Below are 13,822 nucleotides of genomic sequence, written 5' to 3' on the forward strand. Positions count from 1 at the left end.
CCCATCTGCAAGGAGTCTTGAGGCTGAATTGCAGTCCCATTTTAAAAAACCCTTTTATAAGCACTTTTACTCAATGCCAGTATGTGTGGGACACATTGGCATGGTCTCTAGAGAGGTGTCTCTCTAAATTATCAATGCACATACCAGTCCATCAGCAAATGGATTTAGTCTACAGATACCCCAAATGGTGTGTCCACAAAATTATTCATGTGACGGATTGTTGTAACAGACCAGAGACAACTTAACTACCCATTATTTAGGGGGTTGGCGAAGTAGAATATGGACCATCCTTTCAAGGGAATGCTGTGAAGCCATGATAAAGAGCCAGGGCACTCTCTGCACTGACGAGGAATGACCTCCCAAAGTGCTATTCCATGAACAAAACACAAAGGACAATGGGGCACCTGGGTGGCTCAGTGGGTTAAGCTGCTGCCTTCGGCTCAGGTCATGATCCCGGGGTCCTGGGATCGAGCCCCACATCGGGCTCTCTGCACTGCAGGGAGCCTGCTTCCTCCTCTCTCTCTGCCTGCCTCTCTGCCTACTTGTGATCTCTGTCAGATAAATAAAGAAAAAAGCTTAAAAAAAAAAACCCACAAAGGACAGAACCATGTATAATTAAGCTGTGTGTTTCAAAATGGTGAAATAGGGTTTAGAGATAAGTAGATCAGAGAGAGAGAGACTGAGAGAGGAAACTTGTCATTGAATGCCTCCAGAAAGGAGAGTGATGGCTGGAGGACAAGGTAGGACAGACAAATGGGTCCCCTTTGCACCTCTGGACTTTGAGCCACGTGACTGTGTTAACTACTCAATAAGTAAGTAAATAAACACAACTGTTTGTTTAAAGGACTTTCAGATTCCATTGGGAGGAAAGTGACATCAGAACAGGGAAGACCTTCCAGGGTCGTTGAATTGAAGGTATCTTAGTGACTCCCTTGTTTTACAAATGAGGAAACTGAGGCCCAGAGAAGAGAAGTGAGGTGACTCGCTCAAGGTCACCTAAACAGGTAATGACAGACTCAGGACTGGCTGATACTTCAGTTGTAGACTTGTGTCCTTTCAAGTCACAGCTGGCTCAGGATCCCTACACATGGACATGCTAAGTTGCACTAAGTGTGGAGGACACAGTGGTAAACGACATAGGGATGATTGCTGCCTTCACAGATCTTATATTCTAAGCAAGAAACAAATAAATACATATGATAACATCATAAAGTGAATAAATGTTGTGGATAAAAATAAGGCAGGTGAGGGGATAGAGTGTCAGTGGGGAGTTACCAGGAAAGCCCTTTTACTCTTTACAGAAGAGTAAAATGGAGCCTTGTGAATACTTGGGGGAATTGTGGGAGCAAAGCCAGGCAGGAGGGATTAGGTTGGGATGGTAAGAGAGTAGCAAAGAGCCAGTGACTGGAACAGAATGAAGGAAGGAAAGACAGGGGGAGGTGAGGTTAGAGAGGAGAGCAGGAAATTGTAGGCAGGGCTGAAGACTTTGGCTCAAAGTAGGGTAGGAAGTATTCAGAAGGTTTTGAACGGACAGGGAACCTGATCAGATTTCTTTTTGAAAAAGATCCCTCTGGCTAAGGGTGGAGACTAAACATTAGGAGAAAAAGAGGAGCTGCAGGGAGCCCAGTGAGGAGGCTGGTCCTGTCCAGTTGTCCAGGAGAGAAGTGACAAGACCACAGCCTGTGGCAGTGAATGAGGAGCAGAGATCCATCTCCCAATCTGTGTAGTGAAGGAGTTGGATGACATGGTCCCCTAGGGCCTTTCCAGTTCTGGCATTTGGTTATTTGGTGAATTAACTCAGCACACACCAAGGAGGTACAGCCAAGCCTGTTTTCCTTTTCTCACAGTCTCTAGACTTTTCCTTTTGGATTCTGCGTCTGGACAGAGCCCAGTGATCCGAGGCTTGGAGCGGGGACTCCTGTCCACCCCCATCATTACCAGCCTCACTCTAGTCCCCACCTCCCAGGGACAGATGGGTGGGCAGCGGGAGGCAGCTGGGCCTCGAAGCCTGCAGGGCCCCGGGGGAGGGAATTATCTGAGAGTTCATAACCCCTCTCTGCCTTCCAGATCTTGAGTTAAAAGCCCCAAATGTCACAGCCCCAAGATGCAAGGGTTTGAGGGTGCCAGGAGATGGGGGCAGGACAAGGCGCTTTTCTGTCCTCTGCTGCCCACATGGGGGTGGGGCCTGGGGTGTTGAGAACTCCAGCCCTGGGAACAGGAAGCCATTAGAAGCTGAAACTGGTGGCCCTCAGGCCATGTCTGACCCACTGACCTATTTACTTGGCCTGAAAAATGTCTGAGCAAAAATGGAGCCAACATTTAAAAATCAAGAGATTGTACAATAAAATCCAGATTTCTGGCTTCTCTTGAGTAATTAGAAAATCTGACCATACTGACCGCTTATTCCCATATGACAGCATTCAGCCTTAGCTGAGTAGCAGCTGTCCTCATTATTATTTTATTTTATTAATAGGTAAATACATTCCCATGATTCCAAAAAAAATTATAAATGGATACATAATGAAGTCTCCCTCTCCCATCCTGTTTCCCTTCTGCCCAGTGTCTTCTTTGATAATCTCATTTTCTTATGTAGACTTCCAAAGTTTCTTTGTCCATACACAACAAATACAAAGATAGATTCTTATCCTCCCTTTCACCCAGCTTCACTCCCCACCCCACCCCCATTCTATCCCTTGCTTGTCCCCATGGAGGCCTCTCTGTATTAGGAGACAGAGCGCTCCATGACCTCCCTTACTGCCATATGCCATTCTGTTGTCAGAAAGTCCATGATTTATTTAGCTGGTCCCCTACCGATAGGCATTTGAGTCATTCCTAATATTTAGAGTTATAAACAATGCTGTGCCAATTATCTTGTACAGAGTTTACCCAAGAACTAAAGGAATATTATTAGAAACTGGTCCTAGTTGAGGGTGCAGTAAGCATGGATTGAATTTGCTTCCAAGAGTGATTCCTAAGATTCCCAACAAAGCTCAGAGGCCATTCCCTTGGAGATGAAGGAAAGACTCCCAGATTGATTTCTGCCACTTGCTAGAGGTAGGACTTCTCTCTGGGCCTCAGTGTTCCCATCTGTAAAATGTGAGAGGGCCTTGGGGAACTGGATAAGATCTCAGGGCCTGTCCAGATCTAAACTGCTGGCCACCCTCTCCTTCCACTCTAGTCACACCCAGCCTCTTTTCAGCCCCTAAATGAGCCTGACTCAGTTCTATTGCACAGATTTTGCTCAAGCTGTTCTGAGCCCCCCGCCCCATGGCTTCCACTAACATGCCATTGCTGGCCTCTTTATGGGTCCTAGTCTGAATCCCCAATCTTTTGATCTCAGGCCATTCAGAACTCACCATTTCAAACCATTGAGGTCAGGTTACCCCCCTCTACAGTACCACTGATAGGTAGGTCACTCCCACCTGGTCCACACTTCAGGCAGCCCATCAAATCCTTCTTCTGTCACCCCTCCAGTTGCCTAAAGTAGAATTCTTGAAAGCCAACTCTGCTAGTTCCTAACCAATGGCTTTGGGCAAGTGACAGCCACTGCCTGGGTCTCAAGATTTCTTGTGATTAAAAAAAAAGGGGGGGGGGCTGGTTTGAAGGTAACCCGTGGTAATATGCATAAAGTTCTTAGCACAATTCCCAACACACACAAGGGCTTGATAGTTCCTTGAGTCACCACCCTTGCCCTCAGTTACCTAAAATGGGGAAAACAACAGAAACTATTTCATAGAGTTGATCACTCACTCATGCATTCAGTGATGTTTATAAGATGCCTATTGGGTGCCAGACACAACACTGGGCACTCGGCAATTGTTGGTGAAGAAAATAGATAAAATGTCCCAACTCCTATGGAGCTCCCAGGCAATTCCAAACAGGCACATGTGGAAGATTAAACTGCCAGTGTACTTATGTTAAGAAGGAAAACACTAAAATGTCATGGAAGCTCATAACAGGGGAGTATCAAAGAGATTTCTCTGAGGGATAAGGTGTGGGACACAGTTCTGTGGGAGATCCAGGAGGGCTTTCAGTGGAAGACATCACCCTAGATAGAAATTAGCATTAATTATCCTCACCCCAACCCCAAAAGGAAAGCATTGGTTACCTTTCCCCATTTTGCTTTTTTCCCTGAAGCTAAAAGAAATTGAGTGACTGCCCAAGGTCATGGAGTCAGGAAGAGGTGAGTAGGTTTTGAACCCAGGCTTCCTGATTCTAGAGTCTCAGAGGTAAAAAAGCATGTCATCTACTGCCTGTTTGAACAGGTTGATCCTAGGATGTGGATAGGCATGGGAGGGAGAGAAGTTGCCTTCATTGGGGTGGGGCCCAGAAGTGAGAACCTCACTGTCAGGTCCCATCTGTGAGAAGGCATTGATCCAGACATGTACAGAACTGGCCCAGGGCTGTTAGGAAGTCCAAGGGCAGAGCTTCCCTCTTCCCCGACTCTGCACTCCATGAGTCTCCCTGCTTAAGGCTGTAGAACAGAAAAAAAAGGGGAAAGATACTCTTCCTAAGTAAATTACATTGGGATTCAGACTCCCCTCCAGCCCAACCCACAAAAACTCCCACTAGTCTACACATGCCTGCGGATAGAGACTATTAGCTTTGAATCCAGCCTAGAAAACTCCCTTAATCCCTAACTCTTCCTACTCTGTTTTCAGCCTTGGGCCACAGCTGGTTTTCCAACCTCCTGAGCATTGCTGGGACCCAAACAGTCCCTGGACATGAAAGGGATGCTAGGCTGCAGGACTACAGATGGCTGCTCCTTCCTGACCCAGGGCAGCTGTCGCCCTTCATCTTCCCTTCCCAGTTACTCTGAAGCAGGGTGGTCCTCAAGCCTCCCTTCACTTCTTCCCCTTCTCACCAAACTCTCCTCCCTTTGTGAGATAGCAAAGCCTACTCTAGGGCCACATGATGGCTTGAATTTGGTTCAAGCACTCAGTAACTGTGGGGCTCCAAACAAATGAATTAATTTCTCTGTGACTCAATTTCTTCATCTGTAAAATGGGAGGTAAACAACAGAAACTACTTCACAAATTGGAAGGATAAAGTGAGTTAGTAATTGCATAATGACTCCAGGGACCTAGGCAAAGAGAAACTGCTACATGAGTGTTTGTGCAATAAATGCCCTGACACATCCAATCTGAGCATAGGGGTTAAGGGTGAGCTGGGGTATCCAGGATGTATAAGCAACCCCACCTCCTCTCCTAAATTCCTGTTATATTCTCTCTCTGGCTTCTCCACCCTCAAGCTGTTTCCTAGTGAGCATTTCTCTCCTCTGGCTGCAGAGGGGCTTCTTTCCAAATCCAGACTTGATCACATTTGTCTCCTGCTCAAATTCTGCAGTGGTTTCCCATTGCTTCCTGGGTAAAGTACATCTTTTGGACATTTAGGATCTCATCCTTCAGAACTATCCAGCCCCATCTTTCCCAGCTTCCCACCTCCCTGGATCTGTGTGGTTCAGAATTCCTTGAAAATATGCCCTTAAATCTTAGGCCTGCAGATCTTTCACTTGCTCTTCCCTCTACCTGGTATTCCCTCTGATGTTGCTCCTTCCCTGCCAAACTCTTCTAGGGCTATGGCCAGAAGAAAACAGTCCCCAAGGGAGGAAAGGGGAGAGTTGGGGGAAGAGATAGCAGCTCTCAGAGCTGCAATTTTCTCATTCAAACCAATAAGAAAAAGACAATAGGAAAAGGGACTCTTCAAGATCAAAGAAAGGGATGGAACAAAATGCATACACTCTGGAAACTAGGAAATGGCTAGTTAGCATCCAGTGATTGATAAAGAGTTACTGAGGTGCCAGCCTAGGCAGCGCCTTGCTTCCAAGTCCCCTATCCCCTACCCTCCTCAGACCTAGGCCACTGGAGGTAAACAGAGGAGATAAATGGCAGAGAAGAGTTTGGAGAGAGGGGCGGTGAAGAAAAGGGAAATAAAGAAGTGCAGTGGGGTGGAGGTGAGAGGCAGAAAGCGTGTGGCTGGGGCCCCGCGCCTCTGAGGGAGGAAGGAGAGGGTGACCTGGGATGCTCTCCCCTCCCTTCCCCCCTCCCTTCCCTGGGGAGCTGCCCCCATCCGGCCGCAGCCCTGGCGGGGTGGGGGAAGGACGGGGGCAGCGCCGAGGGGAATGAATAATTGAAGTAGAGGGGAGGAGGAAGAAGAGGAGAGGAGGAAGAGGAGGAGGCGGGAGCCTCCCGCACAGGGTCCTCCCCACTCCGCACCCCACCCCCTCCGCCGCCCGGAAGTCGCTCCCCGCCTCCTGCTCCGCCAACATGGCCGCGAAGTCGGATGGAGCGGCGGCCGCGGCCGGCCCGGGGCCGGAGGGGGCGGCCGGAGGAGCCCGGAGTGGTGCGGGCGGGCGCGGGGAGGCGGCGGCAGTGGCGGCCGGGAGCCCTGTAGTGACCGGGGCGGGGGGCTCGGGGCCGCGCTACGAGCTGCGGGACTGCTGCTGGGTGCTGTGCGCGCTGCTCGTGTTCTTCTCCGACGGCGCCACGGACCTGTGGCTGGCGGCCTCCTACTACCTGCAGGGTCAGCGCACCTACTTCGGCCTCACGTTGTTATTCGTGCTCCTGCCCTCGCTGGTTGTGCAGCTGCTCAGCTTCCGCTGGTTCGTCTACGATTACTCGGAACCCGCGGGCGCCCCGGGACCCGCCGTCAGCACCAAGGACAGCGGGGCCGGCGGGCCCTCCATCAGCACCAAGGACAGCGCCGCCGCCTTCCGGACCAAAGAAGGCAGCCCCCAGCTGGGTCCTGGGCCCGCGCCCTCCTCGGCCAGCGCCTACCGCCGCCGCTGCTGCCGCCTCTGCGTCTGGCTGCTGCAGACCCTCGTCCACCTCCTGCAGCTCGGCCAGGTCTGGAGGTAGGAGAAGCGCAGGTGGAGGGAGCTGAGCTCGAGAAGTGGGGGTGGCGAGGGTCTACCTGTCGCCCCAACCCTACTCTGACCTCTCCAGGCCCCCTTTGCGTCCTGACCTCTGCCCCGCCCCACCCTATTGCAGCTCTGATTTCTTCTCTGCCAGCTTCTCTCTGACCTCTGCCCTCAAACTCTGACCAACCCCAGTGCCATCCTCTCTGATCTGGCCATTGAGGGAGGAAGGAATGGGACAAGAAGAGAGAAAGTGATCCTCAGGGGTGTGAATGAGAAGGGCTGAAGGGAATGTGTGAAGCTTGGAACAGGGCCCCAGGGCTCCCTCCAGCCCACTCCTCTGCCTGAGTGCCAAGCCTCAGCTTAGGAAAGAACTCAGAAGTCCTTCCTTGCTCGCAAAGGGTTCTCAGTTTGGGATTGCAGTCCACTCCCAGCCTCCCGGGAGAAACAGAATTTGAGGCAGCTAAATGAGTATCCCGCCCAAACTTTTTGGACTTCTGGTTAAGGGTGTGCCAGACCCTGCTGAGAAGCAGTCTGGCTTCTTCTTTTTCCTAGGAGTCCCCCACTCTCTCCCCTACCCCAACAGGGCCAAGGGGATTTGGGATCTTCAATCTGAGATTAGATGGCCACTAGCTGTCCTTTAATCCCAGGGCAGTAAAACAAAACTGAGGCTTTGTACAAACAGCCCACTTCCAGTCTGTCTGCTGAGCTGAGCTAATTGTAGATGGGGGAGGCGGGGGCCGGTGGGGGGGATTCTGAACCTGGGGTTCCCCTTGAATCAAAATTGCTCTGGTAACTTAGGCTCTACTGTGCACTGAGAGAATGAACTTGCCCACTATGTGATCTTAGATAAACCTCCCTCCAAGCCTTAGTTTCCTCACCTGTGAAACAAAGGAGAATCCCTCCTTGTCTCATGTCACTGGTCTACCATCACCTTTTCTTACTTGTTGGGATGATCAGGTGAGAGGAGGTCTATGCGAACCTTGCAGACTATAATGTATTTTAGGAATGTAATAGATTATCATGATCACAGATGTGGGGAAAGCACAGAAAAAGTCAAAGTCACTATAGAGATGTAAAGTGTGATTGCTGCTGTTGTTATATTTATTCTGCTACTTGTTAACACATTCTGCCTAACTCAGAAGATTCAGTACTGGGCTGAGGGTTGGAAACAGGACTCCCAGGGTTTGTCCCAGCTGCTCACTTGCTGTGTCACCCTTGTTGTGTTGCTGAGTTTCTCTGTGCCTTGGTTTCCCCATCCATGGCTTGCTAAGATGATGTGTATATTCCATTTGGCTTGCCCTGGGGGAATACGGAGGTGGAGCTCTATCCACACAAGGTGGTGGTATTATTATTAGCTTGACACATAAAAATATTCATGTCTACATCCAGGAACTAATCTGCATTTATCATTCTGTGCCCGAGTGGACAGATGGTGATAGATATTTTTAGATTCTGAAATGGTAACTTCCTATTCTTGGCAGCCAAACTTCATCCCCCTTTCCCTTTAGCCTAAAGTGGGCCAGCTGCCCCTCAACTCACTGGCTACCTCAAACCCCCTCCTCCCCTTGTTCAGAATCTACTTACAAGAAACAAATACTTCTTTCTTGAAGATAAACTGAGTTTCCTTTAAACAGGGCAAAAAATGACCATGGGGGTAGGGGTGAAGGTCTCAAGAGAGTGGCTGAAGACAGCTGAGGGTCCCTCAAGCTCCAAGGCTTCTCAGATACAAGAGCTATTTCTACTCTCTCCCATTTGTAAAGTGAGGGGGTTGGGATGAGATGATTTTGCAGGGATGACAAACTAATGATCCTGGGGTTGAATATGGCTTATAGAAGTGTCTTGTTTGGCTTGTATAATATTTCAAAAATCCAGAGTTCTAGCTTCTCTTGGGGAAATAAAAAAGGAATCTAGGAATATCAGGCCTGTGGCAACTTAGACAGGGGATATTTGCTTCAGTTTGTCCAGTTTCATTCCCTTTGATCACCTCTGGACCATTTCACTTAGGCATTAGGAGTATGAGAGCCTTAACTTATAGTTCTGTAACAATTATTTTATTAGGCATTCACTTTGTGTCAAGCCTGTTGGTTGATTATTTTACCCGTTTCATCTCCTGTGTCCCTCCTAATAGTCCTGGGATGTGGTTGTATTGTCATTCCTACGTAACAGCTGAGGGAATGGAGGCTCAGAAAGGGGGCATCCTTGCCCAAGGTCACACAGCTAAGGAGTAGAAGAGCTGGGACTCAGGACTCTCGGTCTTCAAAGCCCAAGTTCCATTTATCCACTCTGCAGTTCTGCCACTAAAGTGTTCCCCAAGCTCAAAGAATTATGAGTCTGAGAGCCCAAGATTCCAGGAGATAGAAGTCAGAGCTTCTGCTGCACTGAGATAAGAATGTGAAAGGAGGGGGAGGGATTTGAACATTGTGGGCGAGGATGGGGAGAAAGTGTATTGTGGGGATCATGCTGGACTGGGAGCGAGGATCGGGAAGCCCGTGGCTCCACCGAGGTTTATAACTAGCTTGCTAGGTGACCTTGGGTAAGACTTCCCATCTCTGGGCCTCAATTTCCCTGTATGTAAAATGAGACTATCAGATCTGATGACCTTAGGAGCCTTCTCTTTCTGGAATTCTGACACTGGGACTGGTAATCAGAGCTAAAGCCTCTGGACCCCTGTCCCCAGAGCTCTGGATTCTAAAATGGCTGAGGGTCTGGCTAATGGAGGAAAACCCAGACGAGATAGAGAGAAGTCACTGGGGCTGGCATTCCTAGAAATTAAGCAATGCTGGCATATGTTTGCTTACCACGTGAAATGTTCCCACAATGAACATGTTCACTGTTTGGCAGGCCTTGGTGCAGATGTTCTGAGTGGTAGAACCTGGAGTAATGAGGGAAGAGAGGTATGTCTGAGCCCTACAGGATCCAACCTGGGAGACTGGTCAGTCCACCTTCTGATCCCACACCCTCAATTCTGAATAAAATACTTTGAATTATAAAAATTGCTTGCAACTCCTGAAGCTTATACAATGCTGAATCAAAAGTCTGTGTACTTTGAGGAGGCAGGTAACACAGACCTGTGACGGCACATGGGTTCAACTGATTAGGCTGGATTCTGTTCCCAAACAACCCTGTGGAATGGGCATTATTATTATTTTAAACACAAAATGGGGCCCTGAGGAGGCAGAGGAAGGGAAGGAATTCATGGATCCTGTATACTCAACAGGCCCTTTATGAGGTGCTCCAGACCCTAGCTCTCATCTTACCCTGAAACCTCCCCTCTGGTGGCAATTGATATACCCCATAAGACAGGAAAATGAGGCTCAGAGAAGTCAAGTAACTTGTCCAAGCTGAGGAAGTAGGGGGGAGGGGAGGTGCCAACCCAGCTTTCTCCAACTCCCAACTCCCAACTCTCCTATCTCTGTCACCCCCACACTGGCTGCATGGGAGGATCCCTGAGCCATGGACTCACACAAAGATGACTCCCTGAGAAAATCAACCACAGATCCTTCAGTGGGACATGAAGCTGGCAGTGAGCTGGACAGCTGGACAGCAACCTGTGTTTTCATCCCTCCCGGGCTCCCCAGCCCTAACCCTTGGAGTTGTTAAGCCACTCAGGGTTGTTAAGCCAATTAAAGTCCTAACCCTGTCTTCTCTGACCCTGTGGGCAGCAGAGCAGTAAACCATGAATCCTGCTTTCCCTAATCTTGAACTCACTGGACCCAAGCTTTGCCCAGATAAGCATAGTTTGCTAAACCAATTAGTGGGAGATGATCTGGCATAGGATTCCTCTGAGGCTGTCAGGATCTGCGGACCCAAAATGCGGAAGGAGGGATGGAGGGAGGCAGGCAGGCCGGACTTTAGAGGGAAGGCCTTACCTCTAAACACTCCCTCTATGCCCACCACCGCTCCCTCCCTCTGCCTGCTCACACACCTGCACTCAAGAGAAGTTCTGAAATGAATTAGTGACCAACTGGGTGTGAAAGTCAGCTTCTGGGCCTTCTCTCTGGAAAGCTATATTATTGGCTTAATGGTTAAGAGTCCAGATTCTGGATTCAAATGTCTTCAGCTCACTTCCTGTATGTGATGGTGACAAGCTATATAATCTCCCAGTGCCTGAGTTGCCCCTTTATCATCTAGGGCCCATCATAGTACCACCTTCTGGGTTGTTTCTAGTTTCATCTGATAATGCGTGCTGAGGATTTAGAGAAGGGCTGGTCCCATTGTTAAGTATTCAGGACCCTTGGAGGTGAGTGGTGACATCACTACTCCCTTTCATCGCTGCGGAAGATTTGCTCACTTCACACATGACCAAGGAGGGGGCAGGAGGGCAAGAGGGCCTCAAAGGTACCTGTTCATTTAATCTGTAGTCATTCATTCCACACATATATGGGGCACCTACTGTATACCAGGCACTGTGCTACATGCTGGGAATAAGACAAAGTCTCTGCTCTTGTGGCCATCAATACTCTAATGGGGGAACCAATAAACAAATAAAATCAAATATGATATATATTATAAACATAATACAAAATCTAATGGTAAGGCCTTCCCTCTGATAAGTGCTATGGAAGAAATGAAACAGCTCAGGGGGCTACAGCGTCCCAGGGAGGAGGCTGTGGCTCTTTGAGGGAAGGTGGTCCAGGCAAGCCCCTGCCAGGAGGTGGCATAGGGACAGAGGACTGAATGAGGTGAGGGTGAGCTGGGTGGAGGCCTAGGGAAGGATGCCCAAGGCAGAGGGAAAGAGAAGAGCAAGGAGAAGGCCCGAGTGGCTGAAGCAGAGGGTCCGGGACAGTGAAGGGGATGATGGTGGAGAGGCTGGCTGGAGCTGGGTCGTGCAGGGCGCCATAGGCCATGGGAAGACGAGGCCTTTCACTCGAATGAAGTGGGAGCCCCAGAGAATTTGAGCAGGGAAGGAAGCGGGTCTTGACTTCTGTTTTACAGTGTGCACCCTGATTGTCAGAAAACAGAGTGGTGGGAGGCCAGGATAAGTCTGGAGACCTGGGAGGAGGCTGCTCCATGATCCCGGTGAGGGAAGATGGGAGCTGGACCAGGGTAGTAACTGGGGCAGGGGTGGGGGGTGGGGGTTGGGTCTGTTTCAGGCACAGCGGACAAGGTGCCTGTCCCTCTTAGTATCTGTCCCTCTTTTGTCATTTTCCCCACTGGGGCCAGAATGTTAATGATTAAGAACTCACACTCTGCAATCTGCCACATACATCCTGTGTCTGCCACTTCCTGTGATGGGGGCAAATGGCATAACTTGTCTGTGCCTTGGTTTTCTCATCTGCAAAATGGACATTCTAATAATGGTACCTTTCCCATTAAATAATGTACATTAAATAATGTACACCTAGTGCTTAGCACAGCGCCTGGAACACAGGAAGTGTGCAAATCTCTTCAGTCTTTACTTTTTAAATTTTGTTTTGTTTTGTTTTTTACTATTTGTATTATTCTCTATTAAACTGGTCAGGGGTTGGATTTCACAGTGGTTTTCAGACTCTTTCACGGCCTTCACACCATCATTTCAACCTGAAATCTGAGTCTCTCTTTTCTGATATTTGGGTTACCTCTCTAGGATTTTGTTTTGACTACCACAGCTGAAACATTTTACAAGCTCCCAACCCCCTGCCCCCGCGCCCCCACCTCCCAATTCAAGGATTATCCACAAGGTTCCTTCCTGTTCTGACTTTGCAGGGTTTTTCCAGGCCAGCCTTGCCACCCACCTCTTGGGATACTCCTCTCCAGGAGGTGCTCCCCCGCCCCCCATCCCCTTCTATCTGCCCATCCGGCTGCAACAGGCCATTAGAGCTGCTCCTAACAGACACAGCGGCGGCAGTTGGGCCCAGCGTCCCCTGTTTGATCTATAAAGACCACACAGGAGAAGCCCTGTGGGGAGGATGGAGGGCTGCCAGGAAATGGCTTTGAACCCAGGCAGCTGGGGCGAAGGTCCCTAGGGAGAGAAGGAGGATGGGTTGGGATCTACTCTGGCCTCTCCATTCACTACCCTGCCTTTGTTAGGGTCTTGAAATTCCTCCCCTGGGAAATCCTATCAGCCTCCAGTTCCCCCCACCCCACCCCACCCCATCCCGCCTCCACCTGCAGCCGGAAGGATATTTCAAATGCTCAGCTCGGACATTGCCATTACTCCAGAGCCAGAGGGCCAGCCCGGGGTCCCCTCTGCCCCTCGAGCAGGTCCGGATGCTTTAGCTTGGCGTCAGAGCCCTTTGCCTCTTGGCCTTTTGTCTCCTCACTGCTCTGAACCCCTAAAAAGCAAGCCACACAGTTTTTCCCTTCATGCCTCTGAGCAGCTGCCCGTGGTCCTTCTAGCAACACCCTGTCCCATTCTCCTCCCAGTGAAATTCTGCGCATCCTTCAAAGTCAAGCTCAGAAACCTTCCCTGAACAAACCCATCCTGCCCTCAACCCTTCAGACCCCACCTCCCACTCCCTCAATCAGGCAAGTTGTTGTTGTTTAAGCTTTTATTTATTTATTTATTTATTTTTTGAGAGAATGAGACAGAGCAGAGAGAGAGCATAAACAGTGCGGAGGGGCAGAGGGAGAAGCCAACTCTCCACTGAGCGGGGATGCAGAGCTCAATGCAGGACCCCAGGATCATGACCTAAGCCGAAGGCAGACACTTAACCAACTGAGCCACCCAGGTGCCCCAAGTTGTTGCTTTCAATCTAAAGTGGAAATTGTTTATTTGCCGTGTCTGTTTATTAAGGAACTGTAGGCTCTTGTTGAAACCTCAGGTGGCCCAGAAAAGGTCCTAAGACTCCTCTCCCCTCAAAATCTTGGGGGGGGGTGCACAGAGGTGGGGTTATGGGAGATTTCCACTTACTAATTAGATGTTTCTTGTATTGCTTAAAGATTTCCTTCAGTTTTTAATTAATTAAGAAATACATGTATACACTCACCTGCTTTTAGAAAGCCAGATATTACTGAAAATTTTAGTTACCTTTCTAGAAACTT

The 13,822-nt window shown here is 49.5% G+C and overlaps 1 protein-coding gene across 1 annotated transcript in view; it reads left to right on the forward strand.

Annotated features, from left to right (window-relative positions):
• Positions 1–6,266: 6,266 nt before the first annotated feature.
• XKR7 (XK related 7) overlaps positions 6,267–13,822 on the forward strand; it is a 28,685-nt gene continuing 21,129 nt past the window's right edge. The window contains exon 1 of the mRNA XM_004746805.3: positions 6,267–6,853. Within this exon, the coding sequence (XP_004746862.2) occupies positions 6,267–6,853 (587 nt within the window). The remainder of the gene's footprint in view (positions 6,854–13,822) is intronic.

Source organism: Mustela putorius, unplaced genomic scaffold (genome assembly GCF_011764305.1).
Source record: "Mustela putorius furo isolate JIRA1106 unplaced genomic scaffold, ASM1176430v1.1 tig00000743_pilon_pilon_pilon, whole genome shotgun sequence".
Taxonomy (NCBI): Eukaryota; Metazoa; Chordata; class Mammalia; order Carnivora; family Mustelidae; genus Mustela; species Mustela putorius.